General features: G+C 39.5%; 2 protein-coding genes across 2 annotated transcripts; one reads left to right on the top strand and one right to left on the bottom strand.

Moving 5' to 3' along the window:
* Positions 1-1215: 1215 nt before the first annotated feature.
* Positions 1216-5921, bottom strand: LOC110060850 (uncharacterized). The gene has a single exon (XM_020767657.2). It carries the CDS (start codon positions 5588-5590, stop codon positions 2837-2839), a length of 2754 nt encoding a protein of 917 aa, XP_020623316.1. The 5' UTR covers positions 5591-5921; the 3' UTR covers positions 1216-2836.
* A 32-nt stretch (positions 5922-5953) lies between these two features.
* On the top strand, positions 5954-22230 carry LOC110060852 (prefoldin subunit 3-like). Its single transcript, XM_020767658.2, has 6 exons — positions 5954-6118; positions 6286-6410; positions 15965-16031; positions 17349-17447; positions 20159-20297; positions 22008-22230. Exons 1-6 carry the CDS (start codon positions 6017-6019, stop codon positions 22073-22075), a joined length of 600 nt encoding a protein of 199 aa, XP_020623317.1. The 5' UTR covers positions 5954-6016; the 3' UTR covers positions 22076-22230.
* Positions 22231-22334: the final 104 nt, after the last annotated feature.

Raw genomic sequence — 22334 nt, 5'->3', positions numbered from 1 at the left:
GAATTCAAAATGGCCGCCGTATTGCCGAAGAGTTTTATTGGGTCCTCTGGGCGAAATCGAAAGATGACCCACCAAACGTCACAGCGGTTGCTCTTTATCTACGGTGGCATGCCCACAACCAAACCAGAAACGTGTTTCTCGTCTGTGTGTCGCCACCGTCATGACTTTTCTCAGCATGCCCTTAGAAGCGCCTTCACAAAGGTGCACTACTCGTGTCAAACTGTTCACTAATAGCTGCCTCGTCTCCAGGCGCCGTTGCGTTTCGTCGGTGACCGATGACAGCAGTCGCGAGGCAGGAACAGTAGCATTGAAGTGTACATCCTAACTGCACTTAATTTGGCGCAAAATAAGCGCATCACGAGTATATTTAGTATTTGACTGATTCGCTAGAAGCAGATCGTATATTTTTTTTCTCTCTGAACTAGCATGGCGGTTCAAATGAATTGAGCAAATGTCTCGTAGATAATATTTATTAAAAATTATTCCACGAGCGCAAGTTGGATATGAGTTGGCTATAATCCTCTCATATCGAACAAACGCGAGTGGAATAATTGTTTTATTAAAAACGCCTCCAAAATATAGAAACTAAACTAAAATAAAAATAAAACGCCCCAAGAAATCACGCGCACGCTTAGCGTATTTGTAGAGCATGGTATATTCGAGCTTATTATATGGAGAAGAGTGTTTTACTGGGAACTAAACCACTCGTAGATTCCATACGCCACTTCATCCGGGACCCGAGTGGCGCATTTTCCGTATGTCCTCTTTGTGAGTGTCGTATCGTTCAATGACGTCACGATTCCCGCCTTTTGCTTTTGTTGAATTGGTTTCAATATTTAGTCTCCATATAATAAAAAGAACATTACACGTTGGCTCGAAGATATGAATTTTATGTTCTCGTGGCAAGAACAATATCTCACGAGTGAGCGAAGCTCACTCGTGAGATATTGTTCTTGCCACGAGAACATAAAATTCATATCTCGCCACCGTGTAATATCCTCTATATATTTTCGCGCCAAATGGAGGCTCCTTCAAATGTTTTTCGAAACACGCGCGGTTTGAAAATTGGAGAATATCACTCGGATAATCTCCGGTTTTAGCTGGGGCATATTCAGTCACGTGATGCGTTTAGACCAATTGCGAACGAGCGAAAATATTTCATGGATTAAAATGGCTTATAACCCATGATGGCCAGGCCAATGAAAACTCTCGAACTGCATTATTCAATGATCTAGTTTTTAATAAAAGAAGTTATGAGGTATCTTCAGAAGATCATATCTCATTTCCGAGCGTGGAATAGTCTATACTTTAACAACTTGCCAGTGGGAGAAAACCTGAAAATTACCATGTTTATTTTAATTTCAATGAACTAATCTTAAGTCTGAATGAACGCGTAGGTCATGGAAGGGAAGCACGACTATTTGAATCGACGTTCAAGCAGTCCCGTTGAAGACAACAGAGTTTAAGCAATGACGACGGAAACCCCAAGGACAGCGCCTGGTAAAAAATGAATTTCTATTTCATCTGTTCAATGCACCTATCGGTCTCAGAACTTGCTCAAGTTAAATACGTCATGCCAGCATTCAATTCCAAATGAATATAAGAAAAATTAGCCGCCGTCAATCGCGTTCTCCAAAATACGCAGAACTTGGTTATTTCACGTTGTGGTATTGCAGAGGATGGCTAAGAAATATACCAAGATTTATAACGCACGTGCACAGCCATTGTTTGCTCATTGAACCCTTTGTTCGGTGACGTCAATTTCCCCTTGGCGTATCCGTCGTGGTTTGCTTACACTCCCTAATAGCAGCGACACATGAACTGAAAAAAGTTACCGTTGACGTACACTTAGATTAGTTAGATATCGCTGAATACCCAACGGATTTTCCAGCTCTCTGATTGGTTCAAACTTACACAACAATCAATTTGAAACCCTTCATTAAGCACTCAATAAAATCAATGATGTAAATCTGCTACCAAAATAATTCAATCAATGCAAATCTAACCTCATGCAAGGTGTGCTAATTGAAACGTAAAAATCTCAGTTCTACTTGATCACCCTGGAAATATTTTTTCCGCTTCTTGCTGAATAGCAGTGTATAATAGCTTTCTCGTTCCTCTACAGAAACAAAACTGTTAATCTGAAATATTGCTTGTTAACATTATGACGAGCGATAAACAGTCAGGATGCGAGCTAGAGATACCTATTGTCCGACAGTTGACGAGCGGCCAAGAGCCGCGTGAAAGACAAGAGTGATCAGTCTTATTGCTTAGTGTTTTTTACTTTTTGGCAGTACATGAAAAAACCGCGCGCGGTGCCACGAACTGTTTCTATCGAATCAGCCAATTAGCTTGCAAGAACGTTTGCCCACTAGCCCGCACTGCGCATACCTTATCCTGTTATGGTCAAAACTTTTACTAAGTTCTGAATTCTAATCTTGTGTATCTACTACTACTGATTAAAAAAAGCAGTCAATTTGAGCAGTCTTGCTTGCTGTTTTGCTAATCTGGCTATAAGCGATTACGAAGTTCCCTAAAATATAATATTCTATTCCTCCCTTCTTAAAGAAAATGAAACCACCTAACAAAGAAGTTATCTCGCGACGGCTGCCCCGGTTAAAAAAGAGTAACTTAACCTTTTCAATGAGCCTGTTAGTATAACGGAAAAGAAAATGTCAACAACTTGTTACCAGCACAGCCTGCACGAGGTTCTGTTATCAAATGTTAGTGCAGTATCTACAGAACATGTGAACCGACGACAACATAGCGTTGTTGTCTTCCTGTGCTATAACCCTTTTAAAAGGACCACTCACTAGTAGATAATAACTAGTGGTTTTTAAGATAAGTACGTACGGACCATCTCGTGTATCGGGCTACGACACATTGGACACAACTCTATGCCATTCGCGCAGTCAGCACAACAACTGAAATGACCGCAAGGCAGGAACACCACACCCACTTCGGCGTCCATGCAGATTTTGCATGTGCGCTCCTCCTGCATTCGTTCCAGTTTCTCCTCCAGTGATTCTTCCGATTCCGACGATCTTGACGCTGGCGCGCTAAGGGTTCGACGCAGGCTGGTCCTGTTCGGTAGAAGGGTAGTAGGTGACGTCACAGCACTCAGGCAATTCCTCTCTCGGAAGTCTTCGTTTTCTCGCAGACTGGTCATACCCGGGAGCACTTCCGCGGGTAAGTCGAGGCGTGGCGGAGAAGGTGGCCTTTCGTCTTCTTGAGTCATTGGCTGAGGGAACGATTTGTAGCCCGGGGATCTCGCCTGCTGCCTTTCCAACAGAGCTGAAACGAGCTCGGGATACGAGCTGAAATTTGATCCTGTAGTTTCCATTTGAAAAGCAATTACGTCTTGTATTTCTCGCTGAGTGAAACCCATATCGGCCAGTTTCTCCATGTCGAATTCTATTGTGGTACTTCCTCTGGGAGAGCAAGAGCGGGGCCCTTGGACAGTTTCACTTGACCTCCTCGAGTTAGATTCTTCAGTACGACCGGTCTGACCTCCACTAGTCATGTGACCCTCCCCCGATGAAGTCGCCATAGGCTGGGTATACCAGGGCGAGCGCTGCTCTTCTGTTGATGGATTCCGTGGAGTTGAGCCATTAGACACTTTGCTTGCTGGATACTGTTCTGATCCTTCCCATGTACCATAAACAGGCCGAGCCGGGTTACCACTCCTGTATGGCACCTGTCGATCATTTGGACCCTGATCCAAGCGTCCGCGTTGACGATCCTCTTGAGCAGGCTGGACGCGTTGTTCAGGCGCTGTGTTCTGCCTCTGGACATGCTGTGGCCTACTATTGTGCTCTAAAACCAGGGGGCACCTGGGCGACCACTTCTTGTGCTCCCCCCAGGGAGTGTCCGTGGGGTCCCAGTTGTGGAGCATAATGCTACACTTGTAGCATTTGACTGAATCACCAGTACCCAGGTAATAAAATCCCGCGGCCGACAGATCCCACGCACGTATAGGGTGGTCATGCGGCCAGTCAACAAATGTCGTCAGACGATGATGTTCGTTGGACAAGTCGGATGATGACGTCACATGCCTTGCTTCTTCCTGTCTTATCAGCGGCCGCTGAGCTGTCTGAAGGCTCGGATCTTTAACTGGAAAGGCCATAAAGGCTGGAGAAGGCCTTCTCGTACCATGGACCATACGACCGGGGGGAGTCTGCCGCCTGCTTCTATCTTGGGGTGGCTGAGGCTTAGTGCCTGTTACATCTCTTTCAGAGTTTGTTCCAGGATACTGCTGAGGGCTATAACAGTTTTCTTGCAAAAGTTGATCCTCGCGCGATGTCCTTCTCTCTGCCTCATACAGTTGTATGGATGCTCTTGTTTCGTGCAATGCATCTCTTCCGTATTCAATTTTATCGCCTTCTCGAAACGGCTGCATCATATGCTTTACGTTTGAACCTCCTTCTTGAAACGTGGGAGTATTTTCACCGGCTGAACCTTTCTCGCTGGGGTACTGGTACCCAACTTGCTTTCCAAATGGCCCAACATTGCTCGGTGGGTAAGAAACAGTCGACTGAGGAAACTGGGTTCCACCAGGCATTTGTACTTGTGAACCAAACTGGATGGGTTCTCTGGGAGCAGGATGTGAACCAGTGAGGCATTTCTCAACAGACGGAAGTCGACTCGTCTGATGAGCTCCTTGGTAAACAGGTTGTAATTCTCTTTCAGACCTCACCTGTGGGGGGTAACCTTGTCCTCCGCCATGTATGTAAAGTTTGTCTTCAGGATTAAGTCGGTAGACTGCTGATCCCACTATGTGCACCTGATTTGAGCCCTGTCTCACCACCACGTGTTTATTTCTGTCTGTTCCTGTTTGTTCGTGTCCTGTGTACTCAACAAATCTCGGCTCTATTCCTTGAAACTCTTGTGTTCCCGCTGGATAATAAACTGGTTGAAAACCGTTTTGACTATCAACAGGGTAGGACCGCTCTTGGTTGCCATACACTCCTCCTTCCCCTCCCCCTTGGGTGGCATACTGTGGTCTTTCCGGATATACCAACTCTTCAGGATCGTCACGTGGACTGCCATGTTGCTCGGTTTGATACATGCGATCTCCATATCTTGGGAAAGCTGGTGTAAAAGAAGGCTGGCTCGGTTCTTGGACACAGGTAGAAGCTTCCACAGGACGACAAGTCACCTCATTTTCACATTCCCTGACAAACCGACAAGCGGGTCGATGTCGTTTATGCTCAATCCACGGGTCATCGTCAGCCTTCCACTGCCGTAAATGCAAACCACACTTGAAACACTCTACTCGATCATCTGTCCCAGTGTAGAAGAAACCCGCAGCAGCTAAAGCACTGGGATACATTGGGCTGTAGGCTGGCCACCTAGCGTAAGTGTCAAGTCTCTTTTGGTAGCTATAATACTCTGGTTCATGATTCAGCATGTCCGTCTTGTCAGCGTTGTTTATGTGATACGCTTCTTGATGGTCGAATCCGTTGAAGCTATCGCCTGTATGACTTCCAAATTCTCGATCACTGAAGTCGGCCGAACTGTAAGAGGTCTGTGGAGTGATGCTGTCCGGCGCCATCGATGGCAGATCTCGACTCTCTGGGTGCTTCAGCATTTCACGTAAATGTACAGAACTCCTCAGAAAACAATCGTCTTAAATCACTGCTAGGAGAGTTCACTTCTAAGATAAATGAGTGACAATAGTAGAAATCGATTTACGAATTCTGACTTCCCTGTCGACGACAATGGCACGTAGTTGTTAAATCTCTTTGCGATACGATAGAACCAAAACTGAACCTGATCCACATTAAGTGAGCGTTGATATAGGGACTTCTCCAAAAGCTGTGTTTTCCGCTAAAACCTGGCTGAGAGCAACATGAAACATTCGACTAGAAATCCATCACGATACTATTTTAGAAGACTTCCGCTGTTGATTGGAAAACCAGCAGACCGTGAAAATCAATAGAACGCATGCTCATCTTTAGCTTATTGCGGGCTCACAGCTTTCGAGGGGGCCTGGTACAATCTCCTTGCCCACAAAATGGCGTCCGAAATGGAGAAGGTCTCTGAAGAAAAGGTGCCACAAATTGAGGAAGCAACAGAGACGAAGAAGCACCGTGGAATACCAGAGGCATTATTCCTGGTTAGTATTTATCGCTAGGTAAAGACTGGTGAGGTCTTGACATTTGTGTAATATGCTTTCTATTATAAGTATTTTTCCCTGGGAATTTCCCTTTGGGAACTTTATTTGGCTTGGTTGTCCGATTTGATTAAGCGCAAACAGCGGTAATTCAATTTCCTTGGTTGTAGGAGGACGTTGACGAATTCATGAAAAAGAGTGGAAAAGACACGGCCGAGTCTGTCCTAAGAGATTTAGATGAGCAACACCAGAAGTACAAGTTCATGGAACTAAATCTGCTAGCAAGAAAGAAGCGGTAATTTGTGTTAAGCTTAACTAATGTGTCAGCCATTTTGAAAATTCAATATCCTCCCCAGGCAATTTAAGTATTTAATTAAAGAAACAAAACAAAATTCAGGGCTTTGAAGGATTCTGTGCCCACAGCTATGCTCTGCCTACTAAGCAATTTGGGAGCTGTCAATGGTCAATTGACAGCTACCGTGAGGTTAATTGTCCTCATATCACTTATTGTAATTCTGCCTGGTTGTCCACACATGACTAACGTACTGTAAATATAATTTTTTTTGTAACATAGCACGCGTAGCAGAGTAAGATGAAATTCAAAAACTCCGCTTGTCTTTCGGGCAAGCTTTAATTTCATCTTACTAGCCCAATTTTCTGAGGAGCTAGCCCAAAATTATTTTATTAATAAGGATAATTAAATAAATTTAATATGAAAAAATAATAATAATACAGGGCTTAGATGAGCTAATTCTCTTTGATTTCCCTTTTGAATTAAACCTTATACATTAGAACATTTAGAACATTTAATGTGTGGTTCTAAAAAATATCTATACCCCCCACAGAGGGTTCATTACCAGTTTGACCCCCACCCCCCATGATTTTCCGTTCCTGGGAGTTTCACGGTACTCCCCCCATCACTTGGAATTTCCATGACTTTTTTACTTGGGTCCCTCTACCCCTTGAAAATTTCATATCCATAACTAACAAGACTTAAGTCATTCGTTTTAATCTCGTAGGTACTGTAATAAAATTTAGTGGCGGCTATCCATGCTTATATTGTAGACTAAGATGCAAGGCGGCATATTTTTCCCCAAACAGTTGTAAACCTTGATTTGGTCACACGACTTATGCTATTTTATTGTACATTATTTATGGAGATATTTACTACATGTAGTTCAGGATTAAAGCTACTGGGTAGTGAAAGATTAAGGCTCTAAGATGTAATTTTCCAAAAAATGACTGTGGAAAATTCTAGATGTAAATTCATGTCATGTTAACAGTGAGTTTGAACTAACAACTGACTTAGAAGCGCGTCACTCCCAAATGGCATAGCAACTGACTTTTTCTTCATTCAAAGAAGTTTCATACGAGAATCTAAGAAAGTACTGAAGATTTAAGGTCTTTTAAAAAACCCAGTCAAAGTTTTAATTTTTGCGTAGTCAAAACAACATATCGAATTACTTTACATGCGTAGTTTATAGTGGTAAAGAAAAGCTGTCACACAACATGTTTTTTAAAACAGCTGTTTGCCAAATATCGCTGAAATTTTTCTTTTAGGAAGGAATATGTCAATGATTTAAGTCATATGCTTTGTCTTATTTTGTAGTTTCTAAATGATAGTAAATTTGTTTTATGCCTTAATGTTTTTAATTTGTCACACGTTTCATGTACGTGAAACACAATTTATTCAGTCGTACTATGCATAACCAGATGAAATCTTAGCTACCGCTCCAGTGCTCCTTGCTATTCACGGTTCCATATGCTTCAAGACATATGCTTACTTGAGCAAACTATTAACTACATGGATAACGATGAAAATATGTGATAACCTTGTTACAGCAAGTTTTTGTCTTGCATTGCCGCCGTTCTGTCGGGACATACGATCGGGAAAAAAATTGACTTCAGTTGCTTAAATTTTACATTTTACTCTATCTTAGAAAAAACATTTCTATTGTTTCACTTTCTCTCACGAACTGTCTGTTAAACACAACATGTGAAGTTTGCCATTAGTAAAAAAGAAAACAAAAAAATAAACAAGCAACAGTGTTTCACTCATACCCACTTCATGCTTGTCCATCGGGCAACCTGTGATAAGTCAGTGCTAGCCCGAGCGATTGTTTCACTAGTCCTGGGTTATCAGACAGCCTTTTCATCATGCCCTGGCCGTGCTAGTCCTATCTAATTCCTATTGAGCCATCATGAATGAAATCTCTATGTACACACGGCCATGCTTATATAAGATGACATGTGCAGTTTCAATTTAGCTGCAAAATTTCTGTTGAGTTTAGTGCAAGTTCCTTTTGTTTAAGTTTCGCCAATGTGAGGATTATTCTGAACAATCCAAACTCTACTTTGAGCCTTTGACTTTTGCCAGCTAAGATGTTTACTTAAACTTGAGTATTTTGACTTTGTTTGTCTGCATTTTCACTGAGTATTTTTCACTTTGTTTACCTACATGTTCATTATAATTAATTCGAAGAGGCAGATTTTTCATTGACAATTTTAGAAACCAGGTTAAGTGTTTTCGTTCAACCGTTGCTCAACTGATTGTGGTGTGTTAGGATCCTAATGACCTTTGTTTACCTTCACCGTGCATTGTGAGAACTTTGCAGTCAATCACAAATAAAACATGTTTTAGTGCCCAAGTTGTTGTCGCCACGTTATAAAAAAATTGGTTCATGCTTTTAGCTGTGTGTATATCGAGTTATAGATGTACTTGGGAAGTGTGGTGAGCACTCAAGAAGCTTATGCTTCTTATGTGCTCTCCGAACTTCCCGCGTGCATCCATAACTCGATATACGCACAACTAAAAGCATGAACCAATTCTTTAATTTACAAAAGTATGGTGTGCAACCATTACCAACTCAGACCATTAAGCACATTCTGCTCCCTTATTTACTAAATTGGGCATTTTAGGCATTTTTCAAATCAACTTTTTTCAGATATCTAAATTAATGTTTCGTTATCACAACAGTTGTTGCTCCTGATGTTTCTCAATTTGTAACAAATAGTCAAGTACGCAGTTATGGCACAAGAACAGCTTGTAGTTATCGATCACACCACTGTTGCATAAATCTTAAGCAACTTACTATACTCTTCTTACCCAGCATCCACAACTATTTCAACATTATTTTCCAGCTCTAAGAAAAAAAGCGTGTACATTTTTTAATGAAATTGTGGTGAATTGGCAGGGCTGTGCTCTAGAGGTGCCTGGATATCGCAGGTGACTAACTTTTGCCTTTGGGTGAGTGGAAAAACTTACTTTTTCATCTAAGCTTAAGTGCTGGGCACCTAGGATTTTATAGTTAGGGACCTTTGGGCTCCTTGTAGTTTTTCTTAGACCACAGCCGTGATTGGTCATGCCGTGCACACAAAACTCAAAATTGAAGCTAGAAGCCTCTTTTTTTTGGAGGTCTCCTTGCCACCTTTTTGTTTGCTTCTGTTTTTTCTCAAGTGATGACCTGTATATTGTGCGACATCATCGCTTTAAGCCAGCGTGCTGCATTCCTTTGGATAATGATTTCTCACTTACTTCGTTGTGCTTATGTCCGTTGCACTTATGTCGCGCACAATTTATCCCTCTGTGGAAGCAAAAATGCATTCTGGGAGTTCCTTTGCTGCTTTCCTTTGCTGTTTGTAGGTTCGGCGGAGTGCTTTTAATTCTAGCTGTTAAAAGAAGATTTAGGGGTGGATTTTGGTTTATACAGTATTGAGTAAATTTGCATTCATGAACAAACTCATAATAAAAACATATCCTCCATATATACAAGTTTAGATAGACAAGTAAGTCGCAGAGGCCATAGGTGAAGGCTTTGCAGCTTTCCTTTGCTGTTTGTAGGATCACCGGAGTGCTTTTAATTGATATGACAAGTACACAGTGAGGTAATTAGTGTTGCCCACTATTTTTAAAGATAATAAGGTGTCGATTTCAGAGAGAGTAACTTTTCCTTTGCGGCTTTCCTTTGTGGCTTTCCTTTGCTGTTTGGAGGATCAGCAGAGTGCTTTTAATTTCAGCTTTTAAACAAAGATTTGGGGGTTGATTTTGGTTTATACAGTGTCAGATAAATTTGCGCTCACTGGCAAACTCATAATAAGAACATATCATCCATACATACAAATTTAGATAGACAGGCAAGTTGCACATGCAATAGCTGAAGGGTCTACATAAATTTATGGATTGGTAGGTCAGTTGTACATTTGCCAGTCTTGAAGTAAATTGAATGAGCATTGTCTGAATTGAATGAGCACTGTTAGAGCACTGTATGAGCATTGTATGAGCACTGAAATATACGCTTTACAGTAGTGATAATGAAGTCAAGGTATGATTCATTTGCAGTTTTCAGTTTTTTATGTAGTTTTGGAAATGTGCTGTTTTATATTTTCTGTCAACGAAAGAGTGGTTGTGATTATCAATTATTGATAATCGTTTTGTCAGGGTCAAGACAATACAAATGTTCATTGATGACAAGTATACCGTTAAAACAAAAAATTAATTTTTGATAAGGTAATTAGCATTGCCAAATAATAAGGTGTTGATTTCAGAGAGAAACTTTTACTTTGCGGCTTTCCTTTGCTGTTTGTAGGATCAGCAGAGTGCTTTTAATTTCAGCTTTTAAAGTGCCACTGAAACGAAATTTTCGTACTCTCTTTTATTAGCCCAATTTGTAGTTTCAAACGTGCTTAAAATAATGGTGAACTTTATTTCTGTCAAATCCTAACGGAAAGTGCTTTTTTTAGCTGCTGAAATCGACTTTTTGGAGCAAAACTGTGTCCGGGCTCTGGAACCGAATTTAAGGACCTTGTGACGTCACTGGTTGTATTCACGCAAGAAGCGCTATAGATTTTCTCTTGTTTTCACTTGATTTATTCAAGTCTATTTTTCATATTGTCGATACCTGCTAGTTTTCTACCTTGTAATTTCTGTCCTGTCTTGACAGGAAATACATATCATGAACGTTGGAGGGCGCCAAAGAGTGTAGATTCACCAAAATAAATGCTACAGATTAGAACAGCTCAGTTACTTTTCGAACATCTTGAGTACTCGATTGGAGGTTTCGAAGACGAGTGTGGCAACTTTTATATCACGTCCTAAAGCCTAAACATGATATTTCGTCGTCTGTTTTCAGCCTGGTTCTGAAATTTGGATTCTCACGTTTATCTAAGGTCTACTACACAAGGTTCGAATATATCCTCGGCAACTATACTGCGGTAAAAGCCGTAAGCGCATCAGCCATTCGCACAATCACGAAGTTATTAACGGTCCACAAACTTTGAGTCGAGTACTTCTTTGCATACAGAGGGCATCCTTTTATGATACTAATAAGTGAGAGTTCTTGTGGTAGACAAAATGTATCTTTGAAAATTGTGATCCGCAGCAGGGTTTGCTTTATCGCCGCATACGTATCAGTGTAAACAAAGCGGGAATTTCGCTTCTCTTTTACACGTATCTCCCAATTGCAATATTTCATGGTCGATGGATTACTTTGAGTTCTTTAGCACATACTTATGTCTATGATCTTCATTTAACGGTATCCAAATTCAAAGCAATTCGTTAAAACGTCACTAGTTTACACTCCTTTCGAAGGTTTATTAAACAGAATTTGAACTAATTTGCATATATCACCTTTCGCCGTCGACATTGTCACACTTTCTCACGTTTCCTGGAAACATACCTGTAGGGTCATGGCAGCTTAGTTTACCTTTATAGTTTAAATTCGCTCCCTCACATAAAAGAAGAGGGTTTCTTAAATTGTTGCTGATTTGATAACTTGTAGGGTGTAACAGATACAACTGGACTAAAGGTCACTGTAGCACAATCTCGTCCGCGGTGAAACTCACAAAGCGTCTGGTTTCCTCGAAGCGAAGTGACTCGAAACTCGAAGCGTTGTTGCTGCGATTCGTGTAGCAGCAGTCCGGATAATAATTTCAAAAGCCGCTTTCTCTTGTTTTCATGTCTTTTTTACTTTATGAGTGTAGGTTTTCTTTAATTGAGTGGTGGCCATTTCACCAAGAGTCCCGATCATTTTGCGATCTAAGAACTCCCACTCGTTTGCTTCCTTACATAAAATATCCTGCAAATATCCAATTAAATAGACTGAAAAACCCCAGGATCGACTCTCCACCTCTTCTTGTCTAAGGCTACTGTTATTATCTGCTTTACAGCTCTGAGATGTCCTTAAGATGTTTTTTGAGGGGCTTCGAACAGTATTCTCCTCTCCCATAATCACTCTAAATTTTCAGTGCGGCATGAGAGTAATACAACCAGTGACGTCACTAGGCTGTTTTGGCCGCGCCAAGATGGCCGCCAATTTTGGGCTTAACCTGCCAACTTCGAACGGCTGAAAAAGCAGTTTTCGCTTACCGTATGCGGAAAAAAAGTCCGCAGTTTTTCCAAGTAAGGTTGAAACTTTATTACTAAGCAAAAATCTCACATACGAAAATTTCGTTTCAGTGGCACTTTAAGGGTGCCTGCCTGTAAAAATCAGACAAATTCTTAATTTCGCGGCAAGGGTCGAAAATTTGATTTCGCTCATATTCCTATGGTAGATAGGCTAGGGTGTGACAAAGACTACTGGATAGTTTTTTTGGCAAAATATCCTCTTATTTCAAAGAAATATACAGATTACCAAATTCCGTTAAAATCGTCATTTGACGCACCATTTTATTAAACAAGTTAGAGTCTCGCATGCAAAACCACATCATTCTTCCGTCACTCAAATAGTTTTGTGCAATGTTTAAATGTGTACTGGGTTGATTTTAGGGAATGCGGCATTGTCTTTTTGGGTGCAAAATAATTAAATTTTGAAGACATGTATTTCACTTACTTAAAAGTACCTCGTGAAAATAATTGATTTTCACCATGTGCAAAACCTTCAAATGGATTAAGCTTCTGGTGGTTGAATCGCGGAAGGATGATCTACAGATTCCTGTAAAAATTTCTTTGGGCAAATGATTGTGAGTGACACGAGAGCTTTTCAAAGTACATTAAATGTAGATATTTGACCATCCATCGTCAAATTTCAATTTATGGGTTAGACATATATTTTAGCACGTGCCACATGTCTTGAACTATATTAAGTTGAAATAGACACAGAGCTGATAATTTCAAAATGTTCTAACCTTATTTGCTGTAAAAGGCAGGTCCGAAAGCCAATTTGACGTGTTTCTGTCACCATTTGTTGCACATTAAGCAGAAGTTTGCTTTTGTTTACACAATGTCCGATGTACATCGTCAACTGTCAACTTATTTAATGGTCGAATACCATGAATCTATGACCCTCACTTGACAAATATGATCACCACTGCATCTAAGTCAAAAACGGCTAAGTGATTTGTAGATAGTTGCTTGCTTTGTACTTCACCAAAATATTACGTTTGATCATTGTTTGATCTATTGCTGCTTGAATCCTTGCTTGCAGCGGTTCCTTGTTTGTTTGTCATGCAATGCTGTCATCCCATTTTAGGGGGTAGGGGTAGGACAATTTCTATCCTAATATGTAAGGCTCCGTAAGGCTTAGAACCACAGGAAGCACACAATCATGTTGAGTAGGAAGAGATTAAATAAAGCAATGAAAGGAATGAATAGTTAACCATTGCCCATGTTGTCATCTTTTACTAGACCACTGCTACCTACATGCCCTGTGTAATACTGTAACGCTAAACTCGCACCTAGGTCTTTTCGCGCTGTGCAATTATTTTTGGTTTATGTATAATACAGTGGGCTACCCTTGGGGAAATGGGAGGTGGCCGCTTAATAGGGGTTGGCCGCTTAATAGAGGTTTGTGTACCTGGGATATCTTTTCACTATCGGGTTATAAATTTAGCTAAATTTCTTGGTAAACATGGAGTCAAAGACAATCATGATAGAGGTCATTCTCGGAGACCCAGGGGCAGTTAGTGGGGGCGGGGGAAAAGTCTAAATGGGTCTTCGCCCGAACTTTTTTCTCACCCATTTAGACTTTTCCCCGCTCCCACTAACTGCCCCTGGGTCTCCGAGGATGACGTCCAAATTGATTGTCTTGAATTGACTCCATGTTCACCAAGAAATTTGTAACCCGGTAGTGAAAAGATATTCAAGGTACACCAACTTCTATTAAGCGGCCAACCCCTATTAAGGGGCCACCTCCCATTTCCCCGAGGCTAGCCCACTGTATCATATGTAAACCAAAAATAATTGCACAGCGTGAAAAGACCTAGGTATGAGTTTAGCATTACAGTATTTTCGCAGGGCATGTAGGTAGCGGTGGTCTAGTAAAAGATGACAACACGGGCAACAGTTAACCCCAAATTGGCACACAAGGTCATAACTTTATGAATATTTGATAGATTTCTATGAATTTTTTCCATGAAAGTTGTCTTGTGAAGATCTGCTCATTGAAGTCATAAAATGTTGACCCCATCCCATCCAAGACATGGTTGACCACCCCCAGAAGTTTTTAGTTCCTTTTTCGGGATGCAAATGGAATGCGAGACTTGTTTCATATCAAGCTATGCACTAAGAGCTGCTAAATAAGCTATAGTTTAGGGGTATACCTAATGTAGTAGAAGATTGATACATTTTTGAAGTCGTTCATTTTCCCATTTTAAAACAATTTCTCTCAAAATGTCTACCTCCTTCATAACTGCTGATGTCAATTCTTAAATAAGCTGATTAGTGGCTTTCAAATGGCATATTGTACACAGGCAGAGTGTCTTTATTTGCCGATTTGGGAAAAACTGCCGTTCGCCTTAAAGGGGGTAAAGGGTTAACTACTCATTCTTTTCATTGCTTAATTTAATCTCTTCCTACTCAATAAGATTGCGTCCTCACTGTGGTTTCAAGCCTTACGGAGCCTTACGTATTAGGATAGAAATTGTCCTACCCCCACCCCCTAAAATGGGATGACAGCATTGCGTGACAAACAAACAAGGAACCGCTGCAAGCAAGGATTCAAGCAGCAATAGATCAAATGATGATCAAATGTAATATTTTGGTGAAGTGCAAAGCAAGCAACTATCTTCAAATCACTTAGCCATTTTTGACTTAGATGCAGTGGTGATTATATTTGTCAAGTGAGGGTCATAGATTCATGGTATTCGACCATTAAATAAGTTGACAGTTGGCAATGTACATCGGACATTGTGTAAACAAAAGCAAACTTCTGCTTAATGTGCGATGAATGGTGACAGAAACACGTCAAATAGGCTTTTGGACCTGCCTTTTACAGCAAATAAGGTTAGAACATTTTGAAATTATCAGCTCTGTGTCTATTTCAACTTAATATAGTTCAAGACATGTGGCACGTGCTAAAATATATGTCTAACCCATAAATTGAAATTTGACGACGGATGGTCAAATATCTGCATTTTTAACATACTTTGAAAAGCTCTCGTGTCACTCACAATCAATTGCCCAAAGAAATTTTTACAGGAATCTGTAGACCATCCTTCTGCGATTCAACCACCAGAAGCTTAATCCATTTGAAGGTTTCGCTCAAAAATAATTCCCACAAAAATTTCCTTCGCAAAAAATTTACTCCATTAACAAAATTATACATACAAACATCAGAAGTAGAATCTTGTTGCTACCATTTGATTAAAATGTATCTTTGTTCAGAAATAAAACAGTGAACTGAGAAACAAAATGTTCAGAAATAAAACTAAAGGTTAACAGGAAAGGATCATATGAAGATACTCCACTGAAAAGAGTATCTACAATTCCACATAAGAGCATGATGTAATTGTGATAGAGTGACACTGGTTACTGGATAATTCACTGTGTTTTACTTCTCTACATGTTGAGAAATTTGGAATTACTGCACCTGTTTTTGTGAGTACCAATATTTTTCTATTCTACATTTCTTACAGACTGCAAACTCAAGTTCCAGATTTAAATTCTAGTTTAGAGATGGTAACACTATTAACTTCAAAAAAGGTATTGTCATCATTTGTCTTTTTTTAAGAGCTAAGCCTATGATCAGATAATTCAAGGGATTTTTGCATCAGATTTAGAGTGGTGAGTTCATTGTCGGGGGCGGGGGGGGGGGGGGGGCTGTAAGGATGAGGATGGGTTTATCAAAGTCTTGTGGTATGTTCTGGTCTGTGGTCAAGTGGGCCAGGATGTGAACTCAAGATCCTCTGTTGGGCAAAGGGGCTAAAAGACCATGGTACATTTAGATTTGAGAGACCCTGTTTTATCACATTTCTAAGCATAGACTTAGAAGAAATGCGTATCAGAGTATTTTGATAAATGTCCACATGTTAGGAAATGTGGTAGAGCACTGTCTTGTCTTGATTGTTTGATTTCTCTTTATAGTTACTAATGCTTAGAAGGAAGCAACAAATTAATATTGTAAAAATCTAGATGCTGATAGGTGACTTGCGTGATAGCATCATTCGACTACAGATACTAGAATTGTCCACTTTTCCTTTTTCTGATGTGTACATGTACTAGTGCAATTGTTATTTAAACCCCAATGTGTTTAAAATTTACATAATGAAGGAGAAAGTAAATGAATCCTGGTGAACTTTGTAGTCAAATGATGACATTTTTGATCATGCAAGTAAGCTTTTAAGATCACATAATTATCATGCAAACATCATCATGGTTATTATTTTGTTTTTTAAGCTTGTTGAATTATTAATGAGTTTGAGCAGAAGTTTGTCATCTCAGTTAAGGTCATTCCACTAAAATAGAACCTGCACTGAGATTTTTGTCAAACTTTGCCTAATGACTGTTTATATTGTAGGAACTTAAATTTTGAAATAAAAATGAGGGGTCCCCATGTTCGTTTAGGAGCAACAGCACCTTGTTTATACCATATAAATCCTTACAATAGCACCATGATTATAGTCACGATTGCTTGCTAACTTCACGTTTCTGACGATTGTTTCATGCTCAACACTGAGAATTGGCCCATATTTATTTTACATAGAGAAATTTATGGCTCAATTCAACACAACAGAAAAAAATGATAGGTCACTGTACTCGTTTTCGAGGAAATGACGATTTACCTCTATGGCGAGGTCCAGTCACAAAGAAAAAGCCGCCATTTTTTAATGCACGCGAACTAGTCACGCGTGAAATTATGCGCAGTAGGGATGTGCAATGCAATACTGGGGAATGACCTTAAGGTGAGAAGCTTCTAGCTTGAGAAGCAGTAATAACAGAAAACAACATACACTCAAACAGAGATCATGTCTCTGTAGTTTTATGCAGTAAACTAATTTATGTCTTGGTTTCTGTTGTTAGGATAGTTCTGAGCCACTTCAGAGCAGATTTTTGTTGTCTGATCAGGTCTATTGCACTGCAGAAGTACCGCCAACAGAAACGGTCATGCTGTGGCTTGGGGTAAACAAAATATACCGCGTACTATCTTAAACTTGTACCAGGGTTCGTACGGGTCCTGGAAAACCTGGAAAGTCCTGGAATTTTAGGGTGGCATTTTCCAGGACTGGAAAGTCCTGGAAAAGGGCTACTGGTCCTGGAAAGTACTGGAAATCTGTTAAATTTAAGCAAAAAATATGAAATGTATGGCACACAGCAAGGAGAATTAAAATTGGGATCTTGAGAGTGAAAGGGTTAATGTAAATTTTAGAGTCGTGGAAAAATCAATCTGAGTCCTGGAAAAGTCCTGGAAAAGTCCTGGAAATTTGTTTCTGAAAAAGGGTATGAACCCTGTTGTGCGTCATGAATATGAAGAAGCTAATTAAAGTCGAACCTCTGGTTTCAACCACCTCTTGTAGGCCACTGCCTCTTCCTGAGTGGCCAGTTTTCCAAAATACCAAAAATTTTGAAGTTAAATCACTATTTTTGGAACCTCTTGTAAGCGACCATGACCACTTTCAGAGCTTAAAGTTTAAAATTTTCTTTTGTTTTAACCCTCCGTAAGTAGCCACTTGACAGATAATAGAGTGCAAATTGGATAAAAAGGTGTCGTAACATTAGTGCATTCCTTGATGGTAGAAGGGACGGTATTGAAATCGCAAAATTTTGTGAGCTGTATGAATTTTTGAATGATTAAAGTAGTGATTAAAATCTAAAGATGAGAAACAGACGAGAGAATTGAGAAGAATTTGAACAGTGTGGTTTGCTACGATTTATATGATGGTGTGAATAAACATGGATACAGCGAAATCATTTATACAAATAGTTGATGGAAAAAAGGGCTGGGAGTTCTGCAGTCACTAATATCTTCTTGGAATGGGAAGAAAGAGGAAAAGAAAAAAATCATTACAGTGTAGGGTATTTTTATTTGGTCACCCAACCAAGTACTTTCCCAGAGGTTTTATTAAGGGTGGGGCACCAGGCAAATTGATCGGCTGTAAGGACGATTTTGTTTGCCTGGTTTGACCATCTAAAGGGATGTTTTTCTTAGAAGCAGTTCACTTCAAAAAGTTTTGCCTGCCTGTGAACCCCAGTTGCAAGGCTATTCATGTCGGCTGATGGTGCCGCCACTTGCACCAATGTATCAAAGAACATAAAGGGTCAGCAATTGGATGTCACGTGACGGAACAACACGGAAATGAGCCAGAGGACATCACAAAGGATTTTAGGATTCTTAAGAAGTGCCAACACAAGCTTGACTGACTTAGTTTTCAATTTGAAATGATTTTTATTAGAAACTTGAAGCCAAAACTCAACAAACAATGTGACTTGCTCTGCACAAAAGTATTTGTTTAGTTCTTTGGTAATAATAATTATAATAATCAACTTTATGGTTTCAACACTTTTAAGTTCTCTTCATCCTCCTCAGCTTACAATAATTATCGTAATCAATATTTTTGTTACAACTTCGCGTACCATGCACATTGGCCTTTTTTAACTTTTATCACCTACTGTTTCCATACACATATTTTAGCGGTTTTAACTATATATTTATGCATGTAATTTTTATTCTTCTATCGAACTTTAAAATGATGGTTGATTGGGCGAAACATTGTTCTTTTATAGCGTCAGTTTTTATCAGGCAATCAATTTCAAAGAATTTATTGTGCAAACACTATCTTGTTCTTCTATTTTTACATCCGACATCCAACTTTCTTTCATTTATCTTCAGCATTGAAAAAAAACAAGCCCATCATCTGTCAATGTTTGAGAAAATGAAAGTATCATGTTGCACATCTTTGCAAGAAAAACAAAAGTATCAAGTTACAGACTTTGGCATGAATTGCGTGAAAAGTTAAATTGTCACATTTTTTACTTCAATGCGTATTGAATTTAAAATAGATAGATATCAGGGCAAACACCACCTGACAGTAAAGTTGAAAGCTGTCTTGACTAACAAATATTGCAAGTCATTTTTGTGCCTGGAATAAAAATATGTTACACATACGTGTGCATCCGCTGCTAAGATTATGACTTAATCAAGCTTTCTGTCCTGTCCATTCATATTTGACTCAAGCAGACTACCACAGTCAATGCAAAAAGGGAGTGGGCAGGGGTTGGCACTTGTATGACTACTTCATGCTACTGCTGTACTTTACACTATGTACTATCTGAGATTGTGTCTGTTTAAAAAGTAGAATTGACACCATTTTCTTTTTGATTTATTATTCATACAGTGCATGTTTGTGGAAATCTTTTTGGGGGACTAAGGTCTGGTTCAAGTGTTGAACTTTGCAGGTGCCAAACCTAATACCCATTTGAGTTGACTCAAATTATTAAGTTTGATAGTTGATTCAAACATCGTCTAGTGTGCTGGACTTAATTTGTAACTCAAGACTTAATTTTTTAGGCAAATTATAATTTATATTATGGAACTTTATTGTATGGATTAGACTCCGCTGAATTGAATTGTAATTTTCTCATTCTATTTGACTGCCATAGATGAAAAGAAAGCAAGGTCGACCCATATACAAATGTGTTGTTCATGACTGAATCAGATGTCGAACTTTACATGTACCTTATAGCAACAGTAGGTTTGGCACATGTAAAGGTCAATGTTTGAACCAGGCCTTCATAACATGATCTGACAGGTTCTCATAGAACAAGCCATGTCATGGACATTGTTACTGATGAGGTGCCATTATTCATTCTTTTCATGACTTCTGTTCTATCAGGCAAATGTCATGTTGGAGTACAGCATTAAAGAGGCAGAAGCTCTGTTATCAAAAAATCTGAATACAGCCCAGAAAAACTTAAAAGAAATTGAGGAAGATTTGGGCTTCTTGAGAGATCAGTACACTACAACTGAAGTCAGTATCCTTCAAAATCATTTTGAAAGTACTTGTAATTAATGCTTCTATTTATAAGTAAATACATAAGGTAGAGAAATAGAAAAGTATTTGTTAAAAACAGGGGTTTGCTAATCTTTGCACACGTGAGTAAAGAATAGTATGGCATGTTACCCTTAACGGAACAACAACCTCGAAGAGAGAGGATTTAAAACTGTCAATAGGTGATTTGCATGATGGCATCATTTCACTATAACTACCACTCGAGAATCTTTAGCTTTTTCTGTTTTTTTTTGTGCTGATTAGGGCAATTGTTATTTAAACCCCACAGGCAACAGGGGCCTCAAAATTTAAACAATAAGGAAAAAACTAAGGGAATTCTGGTAGATGTAGTCGAATGACGATATTGTGCAAATCTGCTTTTACGGCCATCCATCTACAATCATAGACAGAAGTCCTTGGGACACTTATGTAAGATTAACGAATCATCTGTGTTTTAGAACTGAATTTTGAAGAAAACGCTGCTATATCCTTTAAAAACGCGTTGCTGTCCCCCTTCCCCACCCAACACAATGTCGAAAATCAGGTGAAATTGCAGGTGCTAGTTTTCAACATTGTATGGGGGGCTGGGGGGCAAGGTTAGCCAGGTGCAGTTGTATTTGTGTCTGGCGTGTGCAAAAAAGCGCCAAATTTGTCCCAAGACTTTTGTCCATGATTGTACTTGTACCATCAATGACTATTTATATGACACAACCACTCCCTCTGTCAATAGCTGTTATTGAAGTTAACAGCGGTTTGACATACAAACGAGGAGAAAGGGTCAATTTTGCTTTGTGTTGACCCGTTCGACTCATTTGTATGCCTTTTTAAAGAAAGGAATATTTGACCGCAGGCTCAACTGCAATAAGAGCTATTTTGATTCATGAGAATGACAAAAAAAATGACAGTGACACAATATAAAGACATAAGAGTAAGAGTTGCTATGACTTGGTGTAGTGGAAAGCATGATGGCCTAGAATGGTTAACGCGGTACAAGGCTTGAAAAAAGTAGATTTTCCTGCTGGGCAAGTGACTTTTCTTTGTCACTTGCCCAATGGGCAAGGGCCCAGGCAAGTTGTCTGCCAACTAAATTAAAAGAAAGGGCAAGTAATATTTGAGAGCTGCTTGTCCAAAGTGCAAGCTATAATTCAAATTTTTTCAAGCCCTGCAGTAGACTTTAGATTGGGCGGTCTGGGTTAGGGCCCTGGTTTTGACATTGTGTTGTGTTCTTGGGCAATACACTTTGCTCTCACGGTGCTTGTCTCCACCCAGGTGAATAAATGGGTAACAGCAAATTTAATGCTGGGGGTAACCCTGTGACGGACTAGCATCCCATTCAGAGGGGATTAGAAATATTCCTAGTTGCTTAATGTGTCAGAAAATGGTACAAGCTCTGGTGAAATGTATCACTTGGCCCATCCCTGACTTACCCCTTTACCTCTATGATTTAGTCAGAAAAATTTTTGAATTTTGTTTCTCTTAAGTTATCACCACTGTGAAATCAATACATTGAAAATTTGAACAAGTACCACATCACTTTTTTGAATATAGTAATGTTGATTGTTATTGAGGGGAAATGAACTAGTCTCCTACATAGTCATTATTTCCACCGATAGGATTGTTATGAGTTGGCTGTAAATGAGACAAAGGTAAAAGAGTTGTAATTATAACATCTTCCTTAACCTACCACCTGTAGATATGGCTAGAGTTTACAACTGGGAAGTCAAGAAGAGACAAGTACAGCAGAAGTCTCCTTCAGAATAATAGAAAGAGCATTTAGTTCATTATTATTATTATTATTATTATTATTATTATTATTATTATCATTGTTATTATTATTATTATTATGATCATCGTTATTGATATTTTGGTGTATTTAATTTTACTTTTTTTTACAATAAATTTGTTTGTTCATGTAATATTTTTATTTTCCAATAATCTTTTTTGTGTAACACAAAGTTCAAGAGAAGAAACCAGGTGACTGTCTGCAAAGTGTATTGAGCTGACGTTGTGAGTTAGCAAA

This window comes from Orbicella faveolata, unplaced genomic scaffold (genome assembly GCF_042242905.1).
Source record: "Orbicella faveolata isolate gen_17 unplaced genomic scaffold, um_ofav_v1 contig_12, whole genome shotgun sequence".
Taxonomy (NCBI): domain Eukaryota; kingdom Metazoa; phylum Cnidaria; class Anthozoa; order Scleractinia; family Merulinidae; genus Orbicella; species Orbicella faveolata.
This window is presented reverse-complemented; position numbering and strand designations above follow the sequence as displayed.